Genomic DNA, 25,344 nt, shown 5'->3' on the forward strand with positions numbered 1-25,344 from the left:
ACAAGTGGAATCACTGGTTACAAAATTCACTTCTCCTCCCCAACCATCTTAGGACTTGAATACTTTCTTCATCACTTAAAACTTTCTTTTTCTTGGTTTAGATGCTTGGTTGCAACATTGTTGACTTCAAGGCACCGCACAGGTGTTGCTCTATTTGCAATTATTCTTTCTCTTTTTGATTGAGCTCTTCGGTTAAGCATTCTTCTGTTGGTTGCTCCTGCTGAAAATAAAAGGAAACGATTTACATGCAACAATATCAAATGAGATTGCTGGCAAATCACCACCATTATTGTGTGCTTCTGATCTAAGGGGTTTTTATCATATCGTCTGTCAATCTTCTAACATGCCCAAATGAGGATCGATAATTCTTTGATATCTCTCACTGGATGTACTCTAGAAATGATCATTCTCAGGCTGACAAGTTTTAATTCTTTGCCTTAGTGACAGACACCTACCTACCGCCGCTCGGTTATTGCTTCATCATTGGATCAGGTAGTCAAACCAACTGTTAAATATCATCAATTCCCCAATTTATACAGTTGATTTGTTTTCATCTTTCTTATCTTTATCCATGCTGCATCAAGTTGGTGGAACAAAATTTTGCAGTGCTTGTTTAAGAAAACATATGCATATCATTATCCTAAATATTCTTACATCTTATCTCTCATTCCTTTTCATCCTTGTTCCTTTTTGTACTTTAGTTATATTGTTCTGTAGAGTGAAGCAAAGAGCCCATGTGAGACTACAGAGGGTCATAACACCTTGGTTCTATGACATGTCCTCTCACATTTCCTGAACCAAGTTAGCCATGAATTGAGCATTGCCAGAGTCTTGCATTGATTCAGGAAAGACTAGGTCAGTAGGGCATCTGTGTCATCCCCTCCTAAGCATTCCACATGACCTAGATTTTTGGGGTACATTTACATAGCAGCTATCATAAAAGTTAATTGATATAATAGCTGCTTCTGTCTTAAAAGGACTGCAGGATAGAAGTACCTTAGCAAGAGGAGGCAATTGTATTGACTTGGCAGATTGTTTCATATAGTTGGCAGTGAGCTCATAAGCCACTAGAGTTTTTGCATCTGTGAGAGGCCTATAGGACCACTATCTAAATGATGCAGGATACCTGATTAGGTGCACGGTAACGTTATCTGTTTATGTGCTGCAACACCTGATGAAGTGGATAACCAGGATAAGTGTGGAGGTCCTATAGGCTATCCAGACGAACTTTGAAGTTGTGGAAAGATAACAAACAAGGATATCTTGAATTTGAAGTTGTATCAGAGATCTATGAATGATGATTGCATCAAAGCTTGGGAGGCCCTCAGACAATTTATTTGTTCATAAATGGGTGAGATGCAAAGCTCACCCAACACTTAAATTGTAATTTATGAAGTTGGTCTCCCACACTCAAGTAGATACAAAGGGGAGAGATGGGAGTAGGCTTTCAGCTTTTCTTGATTGCATGTTACCAATGGATAGAACACAATCACATTCAGGAATAAATGGTAGCACTGTTGGGTCTGGCTTAGCATGAACAAGTCATTCAATTGGTAACATTGAATGCGTCAGTGCTAGCTATAAAGAAAGAGAAAGGCTTATATCATGTTTTAAAGTATAACTCTATCATTCAATCAGGAGGATGTATATTATTGATTCCTGGGAGTAAGTGTTGGTATAACTTCTTGGTTTGCCCAACTTCCTTCCAGCATTGAATTAAAAGCCATTCATTTACTGATATATGTCCTCTTGCAGATTGAGAACAAAACATACTGTTTGGTTAATGAGGTGGGTTATCCTGGCAGGTAATTGGGTCTTCAAATTCTTATTGATCGTTTGCAACTTTTAAGAGTTATTTCTGATGGTTTAATATCTATCAGAGAGATCAAATAGCAATTTTACGGAATAAGTCCTTGTGGTTTTACTTTGCCATAATAAATCATCAAAAGGTATTATTATATTCAAACCCACATGGACTATTTAGTGTGATTTCCCCTTCTTCCATGTTTGGACACTAGGCCAAGTTGGTAGTAGATATTAAGGGGCACTTATGGATGAAGGCATGGCAAGTGATCGCTGCAATATCTCTTGGAATTTACTACATGGGACTTAAAACTGACAATGCTGCAGTCCAGGCTAAACTTACCTCTCCCTCTGGTTGACCTGGATGGAAGGGCTATCTTTTAAGTCCATCCCTATTAATTCATTTTGGCTTACGGTTTGTGTGCATCCAAGAATGAGGTCCCAACTATACCAAACAGAGAGGTAGATAGGATCATTTACAGGAACAAGATTGCTCAACAAGGGGGACCATCTCTCTACCTAATTGTATTGTTGTCACAAATAACGTATCCAAATCTCTTCTTATTTGATCAGGAATGATACTGGAGTTCATGATAATATGACTGGTATAAAAGAACTACCTAGGAATCAATCAGTGTGTGTCCTTGACCTTAAAAGAAGCACACCTAATTAATTTACAAATCCCCCTCTATCTCTCTCTCTCTCTCTCTCTCTTTTATGGTTCTATGCATTACCCTTACAGCTAAGGCTGGTTGAGTCCATCCAAAGCACACTACTTTATAGCATACCTAACCATTTTGCAGCTATTCATTGGGATTAAGACAAGGACATGATTGGTCACAGTTCCTATATTATGACAAACAAAGAAGTCCCTATTATTTTTCATAGGACAGTTAAGAACATGGATGGATGCATCTTCTTCATGATGAAATGCGAATTTTTCCTTACAACCTTTTGGGATTGTAAAGCAAATCAAATATATAGGTTTTAACAGAGAACAACCAAACATTGTGTTTGTACAAGTTTGGTCCTAGAAAAGGTAGGTAAAAAAGCCTAAATAGCACTGCTCTTGTAATGCTTGCCACAGTGCTCATTGTCTAGAAATTAAGTTTTGAATTTTGAGTGGGGGTAACTGTATCATCAGAAAAATTAAATAATGAAAAGTAACATCTAGAATAAGGTTATGGTACCATTATTGGATTTTCATACTAGTGAGATAGAAAAAATTTAATGGGTAGATGATGGACACTTAGATGGTGCTAATCTACAAATTTGTCATATATATATATATATATATATATATATATATATATATATATATATATATAAATAGAGAGAGAGAGAGAGAACAAAAACTAGTTAAGGCTACAAAGTCTGACAATTCCAACCACATAAACATGCACTACAAAGTTTGGAAAAATATCATAAGAAAAGATATTACTATACCCACAAAAGAAAGGGAAACATCTATTAAACTTTTACACTTCTTTTTTTTTTCTTTTTCTTTTCTTTTACCGACCCAAACCCACTCAACTCACTGCACAAAGCACACACTGCACACCACCACCCAAGTTAGCGCAAACCGGAAAAGGTGAAGAAAAGGAACAAAAATAGAAATAATTAATTAAGCGTTAATATAATTCCTATTTATCTAAACCTTGTAGATAATTAGGAAGCAAGGGAGTACCGCTCGTGGATCGGACGCGACGAGCTCACCTTTCCCGAGGCGGACCGAGTCGCCCTCCGACTCGGGGTCCGACTCAGACCTGACTCGCCCCGCGATGACCCGGCAGACCAGCATCGCCCGCCGGCCGGCTCCGCCGCCGGCGCTATCGTGCGCGCAGCCGCTCCTTGCGAATGTCCTGACCCCCTCCGCAGCCGCCTGCGGCGGCGACACCGGATCGCCGCAGTGGAACCGCATCATCTCGTTCCCGTCGGCAGCGCAGCGCGGATCACCGGATGGGGCGGAGCGGGCCCGGACCGCGATGCGGTACTCCTCGAACCGGGCGACGGTCCGGGCCGGGGTGTGGACGCGGAAGAGCACCTCGATCTCGCCGGGGAAGGGGCGAGTCGAGGACCAGCTCGAGGTGAATATGATCTCGACCACCCGCCTCGAGGAGTGGCCCTCAGGGAGCTCCGTTAGGGTTAGGAACGACGGGATTGCCGGCGGCGAGATCGGCGACGGCGGGAAGGGCAACGGTTTCGGGCTCTTCTTGGACCGAGCTCGGTGGTGGGATTTGGATGAAGGGTACTTCGGGAAGAGAAGGGCGACGTCTTTAAGGGCGAGGGAGGGATCGGAGCAAGATGAGAGGGGTAAAAGGGCAGGCTTCTTGGAACTAGTCGGCAAGTGGGCGACGTCTTCGACGGCGTTCGACTTGCAGCCGAGGGAGCGGACCCAACTCTTCGCCATTTGTCGGCGACGTATTCCAACCTTACCGTCGACAAGGACGATGAAAGGAGGACGGTCTTATTTGTAATAGCGCTTCGATAGGGGGGGAATTTGTAACATTTGTTGCTTGCTTTGGGCGGGGTGCAAGTGCAAGTAACTGTTCGGTAACCCCCCTATATAAAATAATTTAAGTAAAGGGTGTTATATGTAAAAAAAGCCCTTCAACTTTTGTTCCTGCAGGCACATGGGCCTGGAGATTGGGCCCATCGAGTAGAATATGAATGATATCATTCTCTTTTTCCTCTAAAGATCCTACTTTTTAAGTAACCTTGATTCCTGGATGTGAATACTGACACTGCTAGTCTTGATAACGATGGTTGGATGGGTAATTTGGAGGTTTAATAACTAATATAACTATACTAATCCCATGCCATTATAAGATTCCATTAAGCTAAAAAGCATGCAAGCAGTTGATAACAAAAAGAAGGCTCGTGAAGGTGGCTTGTGGAATATAGTAATGCCATGAGAGATTCCTTTGAAGCCATTCCTCTTGTTATATAAATCTTGCATTGCATTGCATGTGAGCTGTAGGTAAGGATTTAGATGTTGGAACCGCAGAGGTTAGAGAGAAGAAAGAAGTTGGAATATAAGTAAACAAAACCGAAAGTATTAGGAGTATATAGTATTTGCCATCATCCTGTGGCTGGAGACTGGAGAGGATGTAATTAGCTACTCTGCCTCCTCTATGTGGGTAGTTTGACAACAAGTTATCTAGTCGATGCTACAACCACCTTGATGGATACTTGTCTGCCACTTTTGCTTGTTAACTAAGAATGCAATTGGATTCATATTCACTTAGACCCATAAAAGAGACAAGAGGCCAGAGTGAAGAGACAGCTTTTAGATTTTTTTCTTGGAGTTGAGAATTGAACAGAGAGTGGAACATTCAAACTGGGGAGGCACAGAAGTCGAAGTTCTAAGAATAAGGGATTGGTATTGGGATCATTAAGTATTTAATTTTCAGAGTAGAGAGAGAGAGAGAGAGAGAGAGAGAGAGAGAGAGAGAGAGAGAGAGAGAGAGAGAGAGAGTTTGAAAGGCAAAAAGAAGTAGTGGAGTGGGTTTAAACGAGGTGGGAAGAAGGGATAGGAGTGAAAGGAAACAGAGGAATAAAGTGGCCCACTATTGGTGTTTTGATCACGCCTGAGTAGAATCCGGCAAAGCGTGCAGCTTTGCTTTGTAGGGTAACAAAATTGTTGCTAGTTTTACATCCACAGATCCTTCAGATTAATAGCTGGAACGCAAATTAACCACACACACACACATACACCAACCTTTTTTTATTTTTTTAATAGAGAAAACCACTTTGGAACATATTTCATTCATCTATTTAGTACAACCTCAAACACAAATTAAGAGGGTAAGTAAAATATAATAAAAAGCACAATCTAGCTACATGAATGGAAAAAAAAACTAAAGTTAGCTTATAAGTACATTGCCCTATGAAATGAAAAAGGTTAGAGAGGAATGAATCAACGAAAATAGATGTTGATAAATTTGTGAGACCAACAAAAAACGTGAAGCGTAAATTAACGAATAACATATACAAAGTATATCTTGCTCCAACTTAATAACCACCACGATCGATATATGTGGCCGGTGGCACTATTAGAGTCTCCAACATTGGTGGCCCACATTACCGTCGAACACTCACATCAACCCGAACTATAAACTTCTTAGTTTTGTTGTTCATCGGATAGTCTTGTATTTCTAAAAATTTATTAAAAATATTATATATTTTATTTTTATTATTATTCATATATTATTACGGACATATATTGTTCCTACGTTTAATTTTAATACCTAAAAAATTTCTTGGTGTTAGTTTTTAAAGAATAGTTACTATAATAATAAGTTGATCGAGTTTTAAAGTTAATGATAAAACTAAGAAAGCTTACCAATTTTAAAGTCAGACTAGAGGTATGTTGAGTGTTTTAAATTTTTATTTGAAAGTAATATTTTTTTTTATATATTATTAGCTGCCGTTGGATAAATGCAAAGTGTAGGACTTGAAATGATTCTATCCATAGATATTTGAATTTAAAATCTCGAAATTTTATAGCCAAATTTCCGGGATTTAATTCGTTTTCCAGTCTTGCCCTTCTACACAGGGAGAATTTGTGGGCAAGACGTGGGAACCATTTTCCATATCGTGGGCAATGCGGTCATTTCGTAAATTAAGAGAATAATTTGGTGAACGAATATAACTAACTTAGGTACGTATTATACGTTCTTTTTCTCCTCGCAGGCTCCCGTCTCCGCCGTCGGATCTCCCACCGACGGCTCGGATCCTCCCCGCGGAGATATATTCGACTCATTTCGTTACAAAGTCGAAGAGAAAGAAGGAAACGCTTCTCACGCTCGTCTCCTCCACCTCCTCTGTTTGGATATTAGAAGAGAGATAGACAGAGAGAGAGAGAGAGAGAGGGATTTGGGATCATGAGTAGTAATACGCTTCTCAAAGTCCAGCCATGGGAGCTCAAAATACCACGTAAACCCTCGTCTTCCCAAATCTCTCATCTGAGTCTTTATTCTCTTTTCAGAATCTATCTATAGATGCTCTGTTTTGGGTTGTTTCTATTGTGTTAAATTGGTTTAGATTGCTGTGTTGCTTTTCTTCTTACTTGTTCATATGCTAAGAGATCAGAAGAGGAGGAATTGGTTACCCTCTTTGGTTGTCGTTGAATTTGTTAAAGATCTTTTGACTTTTGGTTTGAACTTTGGAGGCACATGTGCAGCCCATGTTAGATTTAGTCAACGCATAAATAGAAAGAATAAGATGAATTTAGCCAGACCAACACAATTTTAGTACATGGTATCCTTTGTGATGATATATGACCATTTTTTTTTTTGGTATCATGAAGTTAAACTCGGAAAGCAGAGCTCTTGTTGCATGCAACTGACAAATAAGACTGATCAAAATGTAGCCTTCAAGGTGATTACTTTCATTTTAAACTGTTTCTTTATCCATTAACTTTATGGCCAACCTTAGAGTTTCCATGCCTTTCTGTTGTAATTAGGTTAAAACAACTACGCCGAAGAAATATTTTGTGAGCCCAAAAAAAGGAATTGTTCTACCAGGGAGTACATGCAGTGTCACAGGTGAAACACAATATTCTTGAATTCGCGTTTGAATTTGATCTATTCTAAGTAGGCCATTATAATTTAGTCCATTTGATTCTTGATATTGGCTCTCGCACTTTTCACTGGTGTCAGTTACAATGCAAGCACAGAAGAGAATTCCCAGTGACTACAATTGCAAAGATAAATTCCTTATCCAGAGTGTTGTCGTAAACAATGATGTCTCAAAGGAAGATATTAATCCGGAGATGGTAACATTTTTTGGAACTCTACTCTTAATTTCAACCTTTTTGTTTTTTTTGTTCTTTTTCTTCTTTATAAGCACCTACATTTTCCTTTTTCAATACTGACATGCCTACTATTGATCGAATTTTTTAAGTTCGATAAAGAATCAGGTAAGGTTGTTGAGTTTAAGCTTCGAGTGGTTCATGTTACTGTTAATCCTCCATCGCCAGTTCCAGAGGAGGAGGAAGAAGAAGATATCTCAAAGTCATCTGTCTTTTTAGAAGAGAAAGCACAGTGTTCATCCTTGTTTGACGATGTACGTAGTTATCCTTGTTTGATGAATTGCATATGATTGATCTTACAATTGATTTAGCCTCAGGATAGTAAGTTTAATAAGTGCATCATGATCTGACCTCATATCTAATCTGAAGTTTTCATTTAGTGTCCAGCAGTCTTACAATAGTCAGTATCAGAAATCTAATGACACTTATAGAGCTAGGTTATAATGTTTGCAAGATATGATGTTTTGATTCACTAGATGCTAAATAACTTGAGGTGTTTCCCTTATTTTATTATCGCTTAATTGTTATTTTTGGTTCTTTAGGCATTACCTATGATACTGAAGTTGGCTGAAGAAAACAATTGTGCTGTTGAGAAAAATCTAAAACTGCGGCGAGAGCTGGTGTGCTTCTTCTTCTTTTTTATTCTCTGAATTATGCTTGTGCTTTTGCACTTCTCTTCTGTCCGAGAAACTTATCTATCTTGATGCTGTTCTTCAATCTTTTGTTACTTTGATATTCCCTTGTAATTATCCGGTGTAGATTTATAGTCAATTTTGTGAATCTGCTTGCACTCAACATACGAATTCTTTTGCATTTCTCTATTCATCTGGAGATAGAATAAACTTAGATTTATACAAAAAAAAAAGAAAGAAATTTTGATACTGCCTTTTGACATTTCTTTCTTCTTGGATTATCATTTCATTTCAGGACCTGCTGATAGAAGAACGAGCAAGACATCGGAAGGGCTTCTCCTTCATGCTTGTGGTGATCATAGCTATATTGAGCATCCTTTTTGGATGTTTCATAAAAACTAGGTGATAGGAAACTAAACAAATTAGACACAGTTTTCCTCTTCTTCTTTTCTGACTGACATATTTCACCGGTGTCTGATTCCTTTAATTTTCTCTCCCAAATAGAGGGGATTGCTGATATAGTTAGTTGTTTTGTATTCATTGTTTTGCCCTCATTGTACGAGGGTGCATTCAACTGTACATTATGGACCTTAATAAGGTGCTTAGAAGCCAAGCTTTTTTTTCTCTTCCACTACTATGTTCCATCAAAGAAAGGATTCTATGTGTAATGTTATTCAAACCAGTTTGCAGTACTAAACTCTACATTCTATCTATGTGTTATAGAGCAGAAATCATGTAAGGGAAATATGTGAAGTCAAGTGTAATCAATTTTTTTTAAGGGAGATGAGAGCTAGACAAAACTAAACTAAAAAGATTATAATTACCCTCAAATAGGGGGGCTCATCAAAATTCTAGAGAGAAACTTGAATTTGACCCATTACCATTTAAATACTTACCTATTTATCTAATTAAGATCAGATCACTCGAGGCTTTTTAGCACTAACAATTGTGACATAAATGCACCCAGCTAGGTAGAGAAATTTTTCCTAAAATTATTTATACTTACCAACGATTACATTAAGGCTTACACCATCTTACTGAGCATGTCAAAAAACCAAACATGACATAGAAAGAGAGTTTCAAAAAAAAAAAAAAAAAAAAAAGAGGGGGAAAAGAAGAAGAAGAAGAAGATGATGATGATAATTCCGTCAAGCATGACAACAAGCCTCTTCAGAGAGCTCCAGACCCTCTGCAGCCATCCTCTTCTCCTTGTAGACATATCCTCTTGCAGCAACCAAGAAGACAAGCAAATTAATCATACTCAAGACTGCCAAGAGCCAGTAGAAGTCATAAAGCTTCCCGTTGTTCAAATTATCCGCCAGCCAAACTCCTTTTCCACTCTGCCCAGTCACCTTATGCACTATAGTAACCAATGCCGAGCTAAGGAAGAAGCCCAAAGATAGTGTACTGAGGAACAAGCCAGTGCTCATCGTCTTCATCCCTTTAGGGCACTCCCTTAGAAAGAAGTCCAATTGGCCAATGTAGGTGAACGCCTCGCCGGCGCCGACCAAGAAGAACTGCGGGACGAGCCAGAAGACGCTCAGGGTGATGCCCTGGTTGGCGGAGTGGAGGCGCTTTATCTCCGTGAGGGCGGCGGCGGCCATGGCGAGTACGGAGAGGAGGAGGCCGACGAAGATGCGCTGGAGCGGGGTGAGGCCGTGGGGGTTGGCGGTGAGGCGGCGGGAGATAGGGACGACGACGCGGTCGTAGAAGGGGACGGTGAGGAGGATGGAGCCGACGAAGAAGACGGTGAGGGAACCCGCCGGGATTTGGAAGGACGAGCCTATGTGGCGGTCCATGGTGGTGGCTTGGGAGACCGAGAAGGTCGTCATCTGGGCGTACACCGTCCAGAAGAGGATCGTCGTCCCCCACGTCGGCAGCATGCGGACAACTTGCTTCACTTCTTCCACGTCTGTCAGGGTCGACAGTGTCCACTCGCTCGCCGGCCGCTCGCCGCCCGTGTTCTCTATGATTGCCGCGTGGTCCAAGAATCTTTTCAAACAAACACAAATATAAAATTATTAAAAAAAATACCTTAATTTTAAGTAACCATATACTGCTCAATATGTATGATAATACAAATTATTACTATATTGCCCGTCGGCCATATTGGACCATTTTAAGAGGATAAGGTCACATTTATATCACCAATGCAAGATATCGATCCGATTCCATGACGTATGCCAACAAATTAATCTATTCAATCATTGCGTACTTAGATAGCTTGTAACGCATGTGAATTAGTAAAATGATTAGCAGTCGGTCGAGTTAACAATTCCGAATACTAAGCGTGCAAATGCCCGAGATTCGTGCTGCCGCGAATCTCTTGGACGATACTCTGCTTTTGTCCTCACCGAACCTCAACACTTTGCACACTTGCACTAAGAAGATAAGATATATCCATCGATTTATTCAGAATATCTATTCAAACACCTCTCGCCACGTAACTGAAGCCGACCAAGGTTATAGATATCAGTAGATGCAGAGATACTAGGGAAAGGTATTACCTAGCCTGAGTTAACCTATAATATTGCACGGAGATGGAGGAAGAAGATGAGTAGATGAGGATGAATCCAAGTGATTCCCAAGAAATTCCATCTTGGTCTCCTCAACAACCATGTGGGATTTTGTTTCTTTGCAAGTTTCGGTAAGATATTTTGAACTGTGGATAAGTCTAATTAGCTATGAGAAGGCTCTGTTTTCAACCACCTGATCTCTCTGTTACTATCAAATTGACGTAGTAATTCTAACAATGCGACTCTCCTTAAATGCGAGAGGGACCCATACGCAATAATTGGGAGGAAGATTACGATGGAGTGGCGAATAGCAACTACTGCTAGCAGCTAAGTTAGCATAATTGCTCGTTTATGTCGTCGTACCTTTCCATCGAGGTGGGGTCATTAGAAGTAATTTATTCGTCTTATTAAGCAAACTGGTCTCCCCGCTATTAGATCCAACAACGTGCAATCCTCGCCACCAAACAACTCCTACATCCTGTCTCAATAATTAAGGCTCATTTGCTTCCTAACTCGTTCTTCTTTTTCCCAACATTTTACTATTTAATAAGCTGTAAAAGAATTCCTACAGCTTTGAATGGGCTTCAAGTGGAAAGAATTATCTATCTCTCTTCGATCTTAAAGTAAACAAAATAAATTGATATTAGAAAGTGTAAACTTTTATTTATGCAGAGAGAGTGAAAGAAAATACCGGAATTCCTTGGTGTGCGGCAGTCTCTGCTTGCCTTTGCTCTTCTGTCCGGCCGCCGCGGCTGCGCTATCGGTGTCGTAGAGTAGAGATGGATCCGAAGGCAAATCTAGACCCCTCTTCCGCCACGCCGCCGCCACGACCGTGGCGATCTGGGTTAACGGGCTCCCGACCAACTTCTTGAACCGGTACCGAGTAGTACCCGATAAAAAGATGGTCAGCCCTGCGAGTATGGCCACGGCGCAGATGCCGTACCCCCACCTCCTCCCCAAGTTATCCTGGATGTAGACCAACACGGTCACGGCGAGCAGCGAGCCGAGGCTGATGAAGAAGAAGAACCAGCTGAAGAATTTCATCATCTGCTTCTTCTCCCCCTGGTCGCCCTCGTCGAACTGGTCGGACCCGAACCCGGACACGCTCGATTTTAGCCCGCCGGTCCCGAGCGCCGTCAGGTACAACCCCAAGTACAGCACGCCGAGCTGCGCCCCGCTCGCCTTCACGCAGTTCCCCGACGACGGGTCGGCGCAGGGGGGCGGCCTCAGCCCGGAAGCCGCCGTAGATATTGTTAAGATAGTCACGCCCTGGCAAAGATATATAAATTCTTTGCTATTTTGCCCTCCTTCAACACACGCAAACTAAGTAGACCGAGAGAACTACTTACGGACGCTTGAACGGCGGCGAAGATAGCGATAGTGAGATAGCGGCCGAGGTAAGTGTCGGCGATGAAGCCGCCGAGGAGGCAGAGCATAAATGAGGTGCCCATGAAGTTGGTGACGGTGTTGGCCGACACGGCATTGCCGAGGTGCATCGTACCGGTCAGGTACGTCACCAAGTTCACCGCGATGCCGAGCGTCGTCAGCCTCTCGCATAACTCCACCCCTTTTTTTAAAAAAATTATTTTTTTTTTGCAAATTAGTCCTCCTGCAGTTATAATAGAAAGTAAAGGGGAGGGGCGAAAATGTGAAGCGGATGAAACCTAGGATCATGGCTGAGGAAGTCCAGCCGCCGGTCTGGGATCGGACGGCGGGGCGGCCCTTGAAGTCCCATGCGTCGGAGAGGGTCTCGGCCTCAGGGGCAGTTTCGGGCAAAGGTGCCATTTTTTTTATAATATAAATATATATATTTTTCCTCGGAGTAACTGAAATAGCTGGGATTGAAGAGGGCTGTTGGGTGGTAGGCAAGAAGGGGAGTTAATGCTGAGGATGAAGGGGGGGGGGGTTTTATAGGGCGAAAGGGTATACCCGTCATTTTCCCACAATTCGGTTCACGAATTTCTAATGGCCACGCATCCGAATGGATCCCCTCCATCCCCGTCGTGTGGAATTTTCTATATACAAGTACTTGGCAGCCTCCTATTGACCCGTAAGTAAAGTCGTATAAATGTTTTAAAATTTTAAATTAGCTGTTACCACGTGACTTGGAAGCCAATAATGGACTGCCAACTGTCAAGTACATGGAAAACCAAATTAAATAATTTTTTTTTTTTGTTCCAATAACTCAGATTCTTTGGCAGATAACTTTAATATCCTCCTCCTCGCTTGATATCTCTATACATTTATCACTCCATTAAACTTTAATCCTAGAGATAAGCTTTTAAAGATATTCTAAATAAAATTAGTGGCAATCTATATATACATTTTATATTATTTTCCCCCAAATTCTTTTGGTTGCATAAGATGTGGGTGTCACATTCGTGTTGTGAAATTTCTACATAGACTTGGATACTTTAGCACTACCCAACTATTTTGATCACTAAAAACACATGAAAGGATCCTCTAAATTGTAATAGTGGCCAATCAAAAGAAAGACAAACCCTATTTTCTCTTTACTTCCCATACGAATAATAGTGCCGTTTGGTCTCTGTAGAAATTGGAATTGGATGTTTTTACGCACGAGTTATTTTAATAAATCTAAGCACTAAAAAGCTAGGTGGGGAAAAGGGCTAACTAAGACTTAGTTTGGTGGCACGTCAGTTGCTCATTCTACTGGCGTATGGCAATCGAGTATTTAGTTATCTTTCCCAAAGTCATTATCACTGAAGTCGGCAATTGACCTTTCAAAGAATTATGCTCTAAATTTTGGTACACACACTCGGTTTTGCAACGGATGATCCTTGTGAACCATACATAAAAAACAAATAAATCATGGACCCACTAACTTATTAGTCGGTCACTATATAGAGTTTTAATAGTGTGCCCTGGAAGATCAGTTTGAAGATAAGACAGTTTGAAGTATTAGTTTAACGATATTTAGCTTGAAAGTTTAGTTCAATAATTTACGACATACATACCGCATTAATGTCACACTTTGAGTTCTTGAAAGATTAGTCTAATTTATGAAGATTATAGAAAATAAAAAATAGAGGATCGTCGTGATCTAACTTCACATGTTTAAGAGTCTCCAATCATCTCAATATGGCCACCAAGTGGTCACCAGTCTCTCGTTCCCTCACGAGATGACTAGCAAAAAAAGTATCATAAAGACGTGTACCCCAGAATCAAAGATTTTCACACGTTTAATGGGAGAAATCTTTGAATAAGAGATGTTATCAAGGAATAGTAGCCCAAGAGATTCATTGCATCATCGAGTCAATTATTTGGCAGGTTTCGTGAAGGTCTGGTGATATCGATTATAGTCCCCCCAAAAGAGAAGAATTATTAGGAAGCCTCCAAATTATAAAGCCACGGATTAGAAATAACTTGCACATCATAGTAGAATTTTGGGCTAAGTGGTGGTGGTGGTTATGTTTGGTTTGATTGAGAGGGAGGAGACGTTTTCTAGCAATAAAGATCTTTCTAAGTAAAATTTGTATGTATGTTAAGAGGGTATTTTTAAGGTTAATACTTACTTTGACATCAATATATAAGTAACAATCTTAGGTTAGCCAGAAACATCTTTTAACTATTAGTTAGATATTAGTAAAAAATAAATTGTTATTATAATTAATGAGATGACGTATGATATATATAAATGTGGAAAGTGTCAAACAAATACACCCTAGAGATGTCCATTATTATAGAGTTATTAATTTTCAAAAGCTAATGTAAACGATACCTGCTCACTTTTGATAAGCTGTATAAACTATCAAATGACTCTCTTTTTAACTTTTCTTTTTATTTTTTCCCTTTCCAATATTCCATCATACTCTGCTTGATTGATATTAATTATCTTCCAATTCCTTATTCCTGTCTGTGATTGCCCACCATAAATCCAGAAATGAGATTTCTTTTCCCCCCCAAAGAAGTTTTCCTGATAAACCAAATCTGCTTTCCTTTTCTTTAGGATTACGGGAATATATTGCAGTACAACTTTCACTAGTCATAAGTTATATCCATTTAAGATGCCTAATTAACAGTTCTTCTTTTGTCAGCTGAGCACATATATCCTGAGCAGGGCCAGGTCTGTCTTTAACCAGTGAGCCTCCCAATGAGTGCCAATTAGAATTTTGCTGCAAGGACAAACAGAAGCATAGTGGAAAGAGATACCTACAAATACTGGAAGCCTATGGCCTTCATTTCTTCAAGAAGGATTATGAAATATGGAAAGCTTGTCACAATGGAGGGCTCAAATGTAAAGCAACGAGTGGTTCAGAATTATTGTATTGCAACAAAACAATGACCCAATAAAGCTTCTCTGTGTGTGTGTGTGTGTGTGTGTGTGTGTGTGTGTATAATTTGATTCTTTTTTTATCATCTGGTAGTTTGAAAATGGTGACAATGAGATTGAATTCATGGCACAGAGTGACTAGGAAGGAGAGGAAACTAAGAGCCACTAGTTTGGCGACAGGGAATCCAAAACTAAGGGGTCCAACCAATGAATAGAAAGGAATAGATTTTGTGTGGCTGCGAGGAGTGAAGTGACTAGGATCCAATGACAGCTCAGGGTTGTCCTTCACGGGAGTTTGGTCTGCATTAGGTTTGGCACTACTATTATTGTCCAAATGCTCACTGAGACTTTAATTTGCTACTACAAGTTAAGCCAACGATCACACTGCAATCACTGTCTTTAAAGACTATTCAGCATCCATCTATTTGGAGGCTAACTTACTGTGATACATACACCAGCATGTGACTTTGTATCAGACTTTATGGTCCAGGCTATCTATGAACGTATTAGGTAGTACGCTTTGTTTACTATAGAAGAGAGAAGGTGAATACAGAGGAGCGTAAGACTAAGACAGATATATTAAGAACTACTGAATGCATGCGATTGATGTATTGATATACCTTCAAAATAGTGAAAGAGAGAAAATATCCGAGAGGAAGAACCTGCAAAGTAGTGCCACCCCACCCCAGAGATCCAAGTGGAGCAAGAGAGAAACCTTGTCATTTAGCCACGAGATTCAAACTTGTATGCATGTGACAAGAAAAAACCAAGAGTAAATCCTTGTGGATCTTAAACGCGTTGTTGTTGGTTTGTTTCAGCTTTCAAGTATAAACAGGTCAAACGACAAAAATATCACTTGACTCGTTTTGGACAACAACTTGTGGAAACAAATATTAAATTTTATTTTTATTTTTCCTCACCGTTTATTATTATGGAGGAAAATGGGGTGGGAAAAAAATCCCTCATTTTCTCCACGTTAGGTTGGTTCGCATTGCTCTTCAACCTACTACGTACTACTATTATGTGGTCATTAACTCCATTCACCTTCTTCTCCATTCAATCAAAAGAAAAGCTTTTAAAACAAGGAAGACATCCAATTCAACGTACTTACCATCGGATGGGTTGAGGGGCATCAATTATTCCGATACTTGGATGACTCGAATCCGCAACTAGAACTCGACAAATATACGTCTCCATGAATAGAGTCCATTCCTTTTTTCCCATCACTAATCCAATCATCCAATTCTCTCTCCTCCCTTCTGTGCTTAGATTCTTTTCCTAACTATTGGATTCATAACTTGTCGATTTGGACTCCCATATATATATATATATATATGACGTAGACAAACGCATAGGATGACAAGCCAACTACACAAGAGAACAAATGACAAGTAGTCATATAAGTACACGTTTGCCTCCAATAATGCAATAAATTAATAAGGTTTAGGATAAGAGAGCGTGGACCCAGTGTGCGTTGAACTATACAGGTTTGTTCAAATTCACTTGATCATACTCAGAAAAAGAGAATACAAACTCAAGGTCCCGAAACTTCTTCCATTATCGACATCGCATTATAGAAGAGAGAGAAGAGAGATATGGGACAACATTGTAATACGTGTACGATGACAAGGATAGCTTTGACTTTCTTTTTTCTTTTTTTTCAATTCTTTCCTTCTGGCGTGCTTCCTGCTATCATCATTTTAGGGTTTTTCATAATAGAGACCTGTATGTATATCGATCCATGCTGATTTATTCTCGTAATACAAGTTGAATGTCTAAGGAGTTCAACCCTAGCTAGACGTCACTGCATTGCATTATTGGAGGATTAACTCCAAAAGTACACGTAAACTTCGCCTTAATTTTCTCTCAAGTTGACTTACTTAGTTCACATTATTTGTATTAATAAATAACAGTAACTATAGTTGTGATAGCTCGAGGTGGGCAAACGTACATGGCTACCTACTTATCTGAATAAGAAATACTCCTACAGAAGTGATTAACTAGATAATATAATTGCAATGATTAGTGTTAGGAGTTGAAAATTTTCTCTCTTTTTTTGTTAACAAGTACAAATAGTAGACATCATTTCACATGACTGAAGCATGGCTAGATACCAAATGATATATGAATAGCTGGAACTAATATTAGTCCATTAATGATGATCTTCAAATGATAATGACACGTCAACTAGGATATAAGTATTTGACCCATTTTCTTTTTTAAAAAAAAAGTGTGGGGAAAAATACTAGGTTATTTGACACCTCATGTCAACAGATACTGCAATAATTTATAAAATCAAATCAAATCTTCGTCGACATCGTAACTACAACATGCATGGCCTAACTATTGAGATGAGTGTTTCATGACCAAAATATAGATGACATAAATTTGGTACAAGTTATATGAGATGTGCTTGTTAACATATTAATACTCTTATCGTATAAATTTATCATTCAGCATGCATCTAAATTCATGCTTTTATTACCCGAGTCTATTAACTAGTAGATAAATTTACCGAGCTCCTAGTATTTACGTTGTAGAGGGTTTATTAGATATTCTCTATTTTTTTTTTAATGTGATGACCTGGCCCAATGAGGTTAAGTATTATTAGCCCACATCAAAGAAGCCATGTAGTATAAAGTTAATTGGACCCTCGTTCGAAATAGTACGCGAATGAAGGGTTGGGCTGCATTAAGCCCATCTACTAAAATTTCAGCCCAAATTTAATTGGGCTGGGTTGGACTTTAATCGAGCCGAACCCAATCACACTATGCGGGCCTTTATCATGGATTGTAGAGTCCGATAATTAATATTGGCTTTGCTTTGCATTTATACCCTTCTAAACTCTGTTATTTGGATGCATGCCCTCCTAAAACTGATACTTGCACGTATGTCATTAAACACAGTTTATTTTTCCATCAACGTGACTGTGAAATTAAATTAATTTATCTCTTAAATTGGTAAGATCCTAACTTTACAACAGTTGTTGGAAAGTAACTTTCAGGGTGTACGTGTGTGAAAGAAAAAGAAGAAAAAACCTAATCAGATTGGAAGGTATATATGTATTTCCTCTTGCCATGCAGTCTAAATGAAGAAAATATTACAGGCTCACTAATCTTATTATCAATAGTAAATGAGCTGCTCCTTGGAAGGACATTGACTCTTATCCTTCAATTAAGCTCAAGTTATCAATTTTATTGTTGTTCCTTTTGCATGCTCTTGTAGATCCCTTTTGTAGGGACACTTAATTGTTTTCGTTCTCTGATAATATAATTCCTCTCTTTGTTATCAAGAGGAGAAAGAGAAGCATGGATAGACACAAGGTAGCTTGCAAAAGAATTAAACCCATGTCCATGAGGGGCCGGCTACTTGGAGGGGTACAATTTGGAAGACATGCAATCCTCCAAACTATATATTGCTTTGCCAGCTATATCTGTCACTAGTCCAGCCCCACCCAAACGAATCACATGGCTCCATTTCGTCTTCATTCCGTCGTTTCGCCTATATATACTTCACTACTTCCACAAACACCTACCATCACAAACACCTTCAATAAACGTACTCCATCCATCCTTAAGCCATGGCATCAAAAGCTTCAGTGCTTGCCCTCTTCCTTGCCATCAACCTCCTGTTTGCCATTGCCACTGCTGGCGATTGCCCTCCACCACCTGCGCCAAAGCCACCGAAGCCACCGAAGCCATCGACCACTCCTTGCCCACCACCCCCTGGGTCTTACGGCAAGTGCCCCAGGGATGCACTCAAGCTAGGTGTTTGTGCAAATGTCTTGGACTTGATCAAGGCCAAGGTTGGTGCACCACCCAAGCTGCCTTGCTGCTCTCTCCTCGAAGGCCTCGTCGATCTGGAGGCCGCCGTCTGCCTCTGCACCGCCATCAAGGCCAACATCCTCGGCATCAAGCTCAACCTCCCTATCGACCTCAGCCTCGTCCTCAACTACTGCGGCAAGGGCGTCCCCGCCGGTTTCCAGTGTCCTTAAACTTTCAAATATCTTTTTTTAAGACGTAGTTTCTGGGCATCGTTAACTACTTGCTAGCGTTGTTTGTTGGTTTGAAAGTGCACCACCAAGTTTCTCTCCTTGTAATTTCTCATTTTATTTGTACTCTATTTTGCATATTTCTTCTCCTTCTTGGTTGGGTCATCATCATCTGTTGATTTGAGAACAATGTATTGATTGGATGTGGTGAATAAATTAGTCTTTGTTGTATTATTATTTTTTTAACCTTGGCGTGGATATATATAAATATAAATATATATATAATTTTGTCGGATGAGTCTCAGTATGGGAGACATGTGGTGATCGGTCGAATAATTTTACACATTAGACCTTCGAATCTTCTGTGTACTTCCATCAAATCCTCACAGTACTAGCTGAGAATACTGGTCTTTGATACAGTGGATCGATCTGTTTAAGATTTATAAAGAGAGTCACGTGTCAGACCAAACAAATAACGGATCAGAGTACGAAAAAGATATCGATTCCATGTGGAATCTTTCCTGAAATTGCTACTATAGATAAAAAAAATATATTGTATTTTACCCCCTCAACTTGGTACTATTTTACACAGTACGAATTGTAAAAAAATATTTATCTCTTCTTTAATAATTTTTTACTAAACTAGTCTCGTTATAAAACTTTTTTACCAAAATAAATTATTCTTAAACTTATTTACTAAATAGGTTTTAATTCATTATAGTTATAACAAACATATTGATCTATTTAATATTTTATGTATATAAATTCTTTTAACTTAGTCTTTTAATAATTTAGGAAAAAAATTATCTAGCAATAAAAATACTGAACTGATCAACGTTTTTGTTAAAACTATAATGAAATAAACCTCATTTAATAAATAAGTTTAAGAGTAAGCTATTTTAGTTTAAAAATAAAAAATAAAAAACTGAGTTTATTTTGATCAAAAACTCATATATAAATTTTTTCCTACAATGGCAGTCTTAGGTTGCCAATCATTCTAAGACACCCCGAGTTACTTTTTGATATACTTTTACTTGAAGTCTGCCCATGCTATGAGAGGAGTACATGATCTAAAACTAATTAAAGAATGCATAATATGTCATTTAAAGAGCCAAAGCGTGAACTTGAGAATTTAGGAAGATGGAAAGAAATGTTTAACATTGGGAAAGAAGAGAGTGTGAATATATCTATGGCGTTAGATCTCTGGGAAAAAGAAAAGAAGAAGAAGAAGAAGAAGGATACATGTTGAATGGTGGATGGAGAGCACGAGAAGTGTAAGCTAGGAGGTTATCGGAAGACGAGAAGGAAGAAGAAGAGCATTTTCGTCTCATAGTGTGAAATATTATTTTAGTATATAAATATTATTGATGTAGGGGGGGCATGAGATCAGCAATATCCTTCAATGATAGACTAACGTAATGTGTGATACGTGGCAAATCCATAGTTGAGGGTCACTTTATAACGAAAGAAAAGAGAGTTTAGAGATGTAACTAAATATTAGCCATAGACCATAGTTAACTAGGGGTCATAAGTATAATTAACTCAAATATAAAAGAATGTTTTCTTTTGTTCATCATGCATTATTATTGCAAGTAATTGGAAACAAAATAAGATCCAAATTGTGTGGGTCACCAATACAAACACAGACTTTGTTTCTTTGTCTACTTTCTCTCTGGCAGGTATTATTTGAACCCTTTGTCACAACTTGTAGCTATTATGATGCTGAAGCCTTAATATTTTCCGAAATCCAAAATTAAGAAAAAAAACCCCCACATGTTAATTTGCCTACTTTTACTGTGTTAATTAAGGTTTAAACTTGTAATTATCTAATACTTATCCATTTGCGTCAATTTTCTTCTTTTGATTCTCTTCCAGATCAGCAACTGTGCAAGTGTTCTATATGCTTATTCGTTTTCTCATGAGCAATAATGGGGGCAAGTGGCTCAAAAACAACAGAACAAGCCAATGGATCGGTAAATGATAAAAGAAAAAGAAAAAAACTCCAATTTGTTTAATAAACTCTTATAGCCAGCAATAGAGATCGCAGTTGGCCCAAACCCTTTCACATGCACTTGTCGTGATACTTGCTCACATCTGGCGAATATATTAGCTTCGCCAATGCTTTTGGCTATAAATACTTCACACTCTCGGCAATGAAAGATCATCACAAACACTTGAAATCACTAGAGTTTTATAGCATTCCTGTTAAGCCATGGCATCAAAGGCTTCAATGCTTGCCATCTTCCTTGCCATCAACCTCTTGTTTGCCATTGCCACTGCTGGCAATTGCCCTCCACCACCTGCACCAAAGCCACCAAAGCCATCAACCACTCCATGCCCACCACCCCCAGGCTCCTCTTATGGCAAGTGCCCTAGGGATGCACTCAAGCTAGGTGTTTGTGCAAATGTCTTGGGATTGATCAAGGCCAAGATCGGTGTACCACCCAAGTTGCCATGCTGCTCGCTCCTCGAAGGCCTCGTCGATCTCGAGGCCGCCGTCTGCCTCTGCACGGCGATCAAGGGCAATGTACTCGGGATCAAGCTCAACCTTCCGATTGACCTGAGCCTGATCCTTAACTACTGTGGCAAGGGTGTGCCCACTGGCTTCAAATGCTATTAAGGGTCTCAGGTTTCTAGCCATTGCATCGTCCTCATCGATTGTTTACTTGCAGTGCTGGTTTGGAAGTTTGCAGTTTGCAGTTTGTTTTGTTTTAATTAATTTCTCACCTCGTTGTACTCCGTTGCATTAATTTGTTGTTCTTGGCCATCAGTGTGTTGAATAAAAAATATTTTAATTTCCAGATATTCGGAGTTCATTGTTAATTTTATCTAATACTTATGCATACACCAAACAGTGACTCCCTCCCTCCCTCCCTCGTAAGTCCTTATCTAATTAATGTACCGTATTATTAGGTTTTTTTTTTAATACATATTAGACCTTGGAATCTTCTCTGGGTACTATATGTTATTAGAAGAAAAAAACATCCTTCAAGAGGTCCAGAATATGGCCCCAACTATGTCATAAGAACGAGGTACCGGTTTGTCAATCTAATACGATAGGTAGCTTTTTTTACAATAAAATAAAAACATAGGTAGTTATTTGGAAAAAGAGCCCCTGATATTTTATCTCGTCGCGGTAATCTTCTCCTTTGATCCTCCGGAGATCCTCTATATGCGTTTGATTGTACGTACTCTTCTATTTGTTTGTTTATTTTTATTTTTTTTGTTCTTCTCTTTGTTTTGCATGCATAATAATTGACTATAAAGTACTACCGTAGAGGAAAAATAACATAAAAATAATCCAACAACTTTATTGGATTAAAAAGCTAGCAGAGCATTCCATCCACCGAACCTTCACGAGTTGCACAGTGACAATGCCCAAAACATAAAGTTAATCCCCTCTCCTTTGTCTATAAATCGCACTGACACCACCTTAAACCATCAGAAATTAGCACTTGCAAACTGATATTAGTTGCAATAATTAAGCCATGGCATCAAAGCCCTCAGCTGCAGTTGCCCTCTTCCTCACCCTTAACCTCCTCTTCTTGGCACTTGCCGATGCCTGGAAGAGTTGCCCTCCACCTCCACCTCCGCCTCCAAAGCCATCAACGCCATGCCCACCACCACCAGGCTCTTCTTCTTCTTCTGGTAAGTGCCCACTGGATGTACTCAAGCTAGGTGTTTGTGCGAATGTCTTGGACTTGATCAAAGTTAAGATTGGTGTGCCACCCAAGTTGCCATGTTGCTCTCTCCTTAAAGGGCTCGTGGATCTCGAGGCAGCTGTTTGCCTTTGCACTGCTCTTAAGGCTAATATACTTGGGATTCACCTTAATCTCCCTATTGACCTTAGCCTGGTCCTTAACTACTGCGGAAAGGGTGTTCCTTCTGGTTTCCAGTGTCCTTAACTACACTGTGATTAAGTTAATCTCCAGTAATTATCGCATGGATTTGGTTTGTGAATGCTGTTTCTTTTTCGTAATTTCTCTTAAGTGTTGTTCTTTTGTACTTGTATTCAGTACTATTCAGCTCAAGTACTTGAAGTATGTAAGTGTTGATCAGCTTTGTTGGAGTGAGTTTGATTTGGTTCTCTTAATTTGTTGAATAAAATCTATGTATCTATGTCTGCATTTGATCTCAGTTTCTCAAAATATCAGCCCTAAATTCTTCTATTTCTGCATATTAAATCCTATTTCCCTTTCTAAACCATCGTTATTAAGCTCATGTAATTTCAATTTTAATAAAGGAGAAATTATGCTTTGCTTCCTAATGGTTTGTCTCAGTTTCACACTATCGCTATTTTTTTCTTATCTAAATCAGAGGTTAAATTTTTTAAAAATTTTCATTAGAGATAAAATTATAAAAGTTTTACCAAACTTTTCAACGTATGTAAAATAATATTGAATAATTTTCAGATGATAAAAATAAAATAAATATATCAAATAAATATATATTTTTATTATATTGTTATCATTTAAAATTTAATAGATTTTTATTTATATACGTCGAAAAATTTATTCAATTCTCTATAATTTTATTCATAATTCAGATATTCAAATTCTGCTCTAGTTTAATCAAATATTTTTAAAAAATAACATCTTACTGCAACCAATATCATATGAGATTAATTGCTTAAACTAAAAATAAACATAGTATGATTTCTCTTTCAAGATCTCGATCATAAAATAGTCCATCTTAAGTACTTGCTAATCTTTCCACAAATGGAGATAAATCAAGATCCGATCCAATTCGTCAGGAATATTACAACTCGATCTGCAGCAGCTTACCAAGTCGCCAAACACTGTTCCTTATGAATAATTTTAATTAATTAACTAATACTATTAGGTGGTCATTATTAGGTGTAGCACTTGCTCACAGCTTGCATGCATACCGAAGTAGTCTACTTATAATGCTAGCAGTAGTTGTTGGAAAGAATGTGACCTTCCTGCATATATTTAGCTAGAAAAAATTTCCCGCTTACATGTAGTCACAAAATATAATCCATTTTTGCTTTGATCAACTGCTTCGCTTGTGCGGATTGTTCTCAATGTTTTGTCCTGCATGAATACAAATGCACTAATACGGCCAAATAGATCACCACTAATGATAAATAAAACTAGCTAATTTCTTAGTTAACTAATAGCCTCCATCCCATGCACCGAATCTTTGCCCACATGCCCAAGTTTTGTCTTTGCTCTTCCTATACAACTGGCTCGTACTAAGTTCACACTTACCCTTCTCTCCTCCTTGGCCTATAAAAGTAGTTTAACTCAGCACCAACTTAGACCATCACAAACACTTAGTTGAAGCACTAGATCTAGCTGTATAGTTCGCCATGGCATCAAAGGCTTCAATGCTTGCCCTCTTCCTTGCCGTCAACCTCCTGTTTGCCATTGCCACTGCTGGCAATTGCCCTCCACCACCTGCACCAAAGCCACCGAAGCCATCAACCACTCCATGCCCACCACCACCAGGCTCTTCATATGGCAAGTGCCCTAGGGATGCACTCAAGCTAGGTGTTTGTGCAAATGTCTTGGGATTGATCAAGGCCAAGATCGGTGTACCACCCAAGTTGCCATGCTGCTCGCTCCTCGAAGGCCTCGTCGATCTCGAGGCCGCCGTCTGCCTCTGCACGGCGATCAAGGGCAATGTGCTCGGAATCAAGCTCAACCTTCCGATTGACCTGAGCCTGATCCTTAACTACTGTGGCAAGAAGGTCCCCGCCGGGTTCAAGTGCCCTTATTAAAGTTGAAGTGCTCAAGCTCCTCGTCACCTTAATTCCTGTTGGTTTTGGAAGTGTGCTGCACTTAAAATTTATTTTGCTGTTATGACTTGTCGTTTCTTAGTGTTCCTTTTATTGTATTGTCTATTGATCTTCAGTCATCACTATTCTGCACCACTGGTGCAACTTTTGTGTTGAAGTATTGAGTTGTAAGCCACTTTGTGGCAAGTGAGAGATTCAATTCTTCGTTTCATTCAATAAAATCATCTTCTCATAAGCTATGTTTTGGTGAGCATTTATTATTAGTATACCATGAAAACCAATTGATTGAGATTTAATGCGTACTGATCTCACTATTCTGCTGGCACCGACGTGAAAAATGCATCTCGATGCGCAAAAGTGTCCAAGGAGATGGATCAAATCTCACGTACTGGAGAGAGACTTTTCTTTATGGAATACCAAAAAGTCATTATGAGTTTTAATTAGATACACGTCGTCTTCATGTGGATTACTGCCTCCACTTTAAATCTGAACTCTTCACGATTTAAATACAAATATCCTCATAATATTAAGT

The 25,344-nt window shown here is 39.2% G+C and overlaps 7 protein-coding genes across 7 annotated transcripts; 5 read left to right on the top strand and 2 right to left on the bottom strand.

The window, feature by feature from the left end:
• Nucleotides 1-3,163: 3,163 nt before the first annotated feature.
• On the bottom strand, nt 3,164-4,425 carry LOC140767282 (uncharacterized). The gene has a single exon (XM_073107133.1). It carries the CDS (start codon nt 4,211-4,213, stop codon nt 3,455-3,457), a length of 759 nt encoding a protein of 252 aa, XP_072963234.1. The 5' UTR covers nt 4,214-4,425; the 3' UTR covers nt 3,164-3,454.
• A 2,143-nt stretch (nt 4,426-6,568) lies between these two features.
• Nucleotides 6,569-9,367, top strand: LOC140767878 (vesicle-associated protein 1-3-like). Its single transcript, XM_073107956.1, has 7 exons — nt 6,569-6,741; nt 7,115-7,185; nt 7,271-7,352; nt 7,467-7,582; nt 7,711-7,872; nt 8,161-8,238; nt 8,546-9,367. Exons 1-7 carry the CDS (start codon nt 6,690-6,692, stop codon nt 8,654-8,656), a joined length of 672 nt encoding a protein of 223 aa, XP_072964057.1. The 5' UTR covers nt 6,569-6,689; the 3' UTR covers nt 8,657-9,367.
• On the bottom strand, nt 9,223-12,649 carry LOC140767877 (protein NRT1/ PTR FAMILY 6.3-like). Its single transcript, XM_073107955.1, has 4 exons — nt 12,431-12,649; nt 12,116-12,333; nt 11,458-12,035; nt 9,223-10,242 (listed from the first exon to the last, which is right to left on the bottom strand). The coding sequence occupies exons 1-4, from the start codon at nt 12,549-12,551 to the stop codon at nt 9,399-9,401; spliced, it is 1,761 nt and encodes a 586-aa protein (XP_072964056.1). The 5' UTR covers nt 12,552-12,649; the 3' UTR covers nt 9,223-9,398.
• A 5,945-nt stretch (nt 12,650-18,594) lies between these two features.
• On the top strand, nt 18,595-19,285 carry LOC140767879 (14 kDa proline-rich protein DC2.15-like). Its single transcript, XM_073107957.1, has one exon. The coding sequence runs from the start codon at nt 18,641-18,643 to the stop codon at nt 19,052-19,054; it is 414 nt and encodes a 137-aa protein (XP_072964058.1). The 5' UTR covers nt 18,595-18,640; the 3' UTR covers nt 19,055-19,285.
• Nucleotides 19,286-21,213: 1,928 nt separating this feature from the next.
• Nucleotides 21,214-21,854, top strand: LOC140767306 (14 kDa proline-rich protein DC2.15-like). Its single transcript, XM_073107164.1, has one exon. It carries the CDS (start codon nt 21,264-21,266, stop codon nt 21,669-21,671), a length of 408 nt encoding a protein of 135 aa, XP_072963265.1. The 5' UTR covers nt 21,214-21,263; the 3' UTR covers nt 21,672-21,854.
• A 616-nt stretch (nt 21,855-22,470) lies between these two features.
• LOC140767203 (14 kDa proline-rich protein DC2.15-like) lies at nt 22,471-23,178 on the top strand. Its single transcript, XM_073107036.1, has one exon. The coding sequence runs from the start codon at nt 22,540-22,542 to the stop codon at nt 22,954-22,956; it is 417 nt and encodes a 138-aa protein (XP_072963137.1). The 5' UTR covers nt 22,471-22,539; the 3' UTR covers nt 22,957-23,178.
• A 1,145-nt stretch (nt 23,179-24,323) lies between these two features.
• On the top strand, nt 24,324-25,047 carry LOC140767171 (14 kDa proline-rich protein DC2.15-like). The gene has a single exon (XM_073106990.1). The coding sequence runs from the start codon at nt 24,384-24,386 to the stop codon at nt 24,792-24,794; it is 411 nt and encodes a 136-aa protein (XP_072963091.1). The 5' UTR covers nt 24,324-24,383; the 3' UTR covers nt 24,795-25,047.
• The last annotated feature ends 297 nt before the right edge of the window (nt 25,048-25,344 follow it).

Source organism: Typha angustifolia, chromosome 9 (assembly GCF_048772165.1).
Source record: "Typha angustifolia cultivar Huaian chromosome 9, ASM4877216v1, whole genome shotgun sequence".
Lineage (NCBI taxonomy): Eukaryota > Viridiplantae > Streptophyta > Magnoliopsida > Poales > Typhaceae > Typha > Typha angustifolia.

Excerpts from the sequence above, each read along its gene's own strand:
- LOC140767282 (XM_073107133.1), bottom strand. The coding sequence starts at position 4,213 with ATGGCGAAGAGTTGGGTCCGCTCCCTCGGCTGCAAGTCGAACGCCGTC.
- LOC140767306 (XM_073107164.1), top strand. The coding sequence starts at position 21,264 with ATGGCATCAAAGGCTTCAATGCTTGCCATCTTCCTTGCCATCAACCTC.
- LOC140767877 (XM_073107955.1), bottom strand. The coding sequence starts at position 12,551 with ATGGCACCTTTGCCCGAAACTGCCCCTGAGGCCGAGACCCTCTCCGAC. Across the intron at positions 12,036-12,115 it reads TCGCCGCCGTTCAAGCGTCC|GGCGTGACTATCTTAACAAT; the intron begins GTAAGTAGTTCT and ends TATCTTTGCCAG. Across the intron at positions 10,243-11,457 it reads CCGCACACCAAGGAATTCCG|ATTCTTGGACCACGCGGCAA; the intron begins GTATTTTCTTTC and ends TTGTTTGAAAAG.
- LOC140767203 (XM_073107036.1), top strand. The coding sequence starts at position 22,540 with ATGGCATCAAAGCCCTCAGCTGCAGTTGCCCTCTTCCTCACCCTTAAC.
- LOC140767171 (XM_073106990.1), top strand. The coding sequence starts at position 24,384 with ATGGCATCAAAGGCTTCAATGCTTGCCCTCTTCCTTGCCGTCAACCTC.
- LOC140767878 (XM_073107956.1), top strand. The coding sequence starts at position 6,690 with ATGAGTAGTAATACGCTTCTCAAAGTCCAGCCATGGGAGCTCAAAATA. Across the intron at positions 7,186-7,270 it reads ATCAAAATGTAGCCTTCAAG|GTTAAAACAACTACGCCGAA; the intron begins GTGATTACTTTC and ends TGTTGTAATTAG. Across the intron at positions 8,239-8,545 it reads TAAAACTGCGGCGAGAGCTG|GACCTGCTGATAGAAGAACG; the intron begins GTGTGCTTCTTC and ends ATTTCATTTCAG.
- LOC140767879 (XM_073107957.1), top strand. The coding sequence starts at position 18,641 with ATGGCATCAAAAGCTTCAGTGCTTGCCCTCTTCCTTGCCATCAACCTC.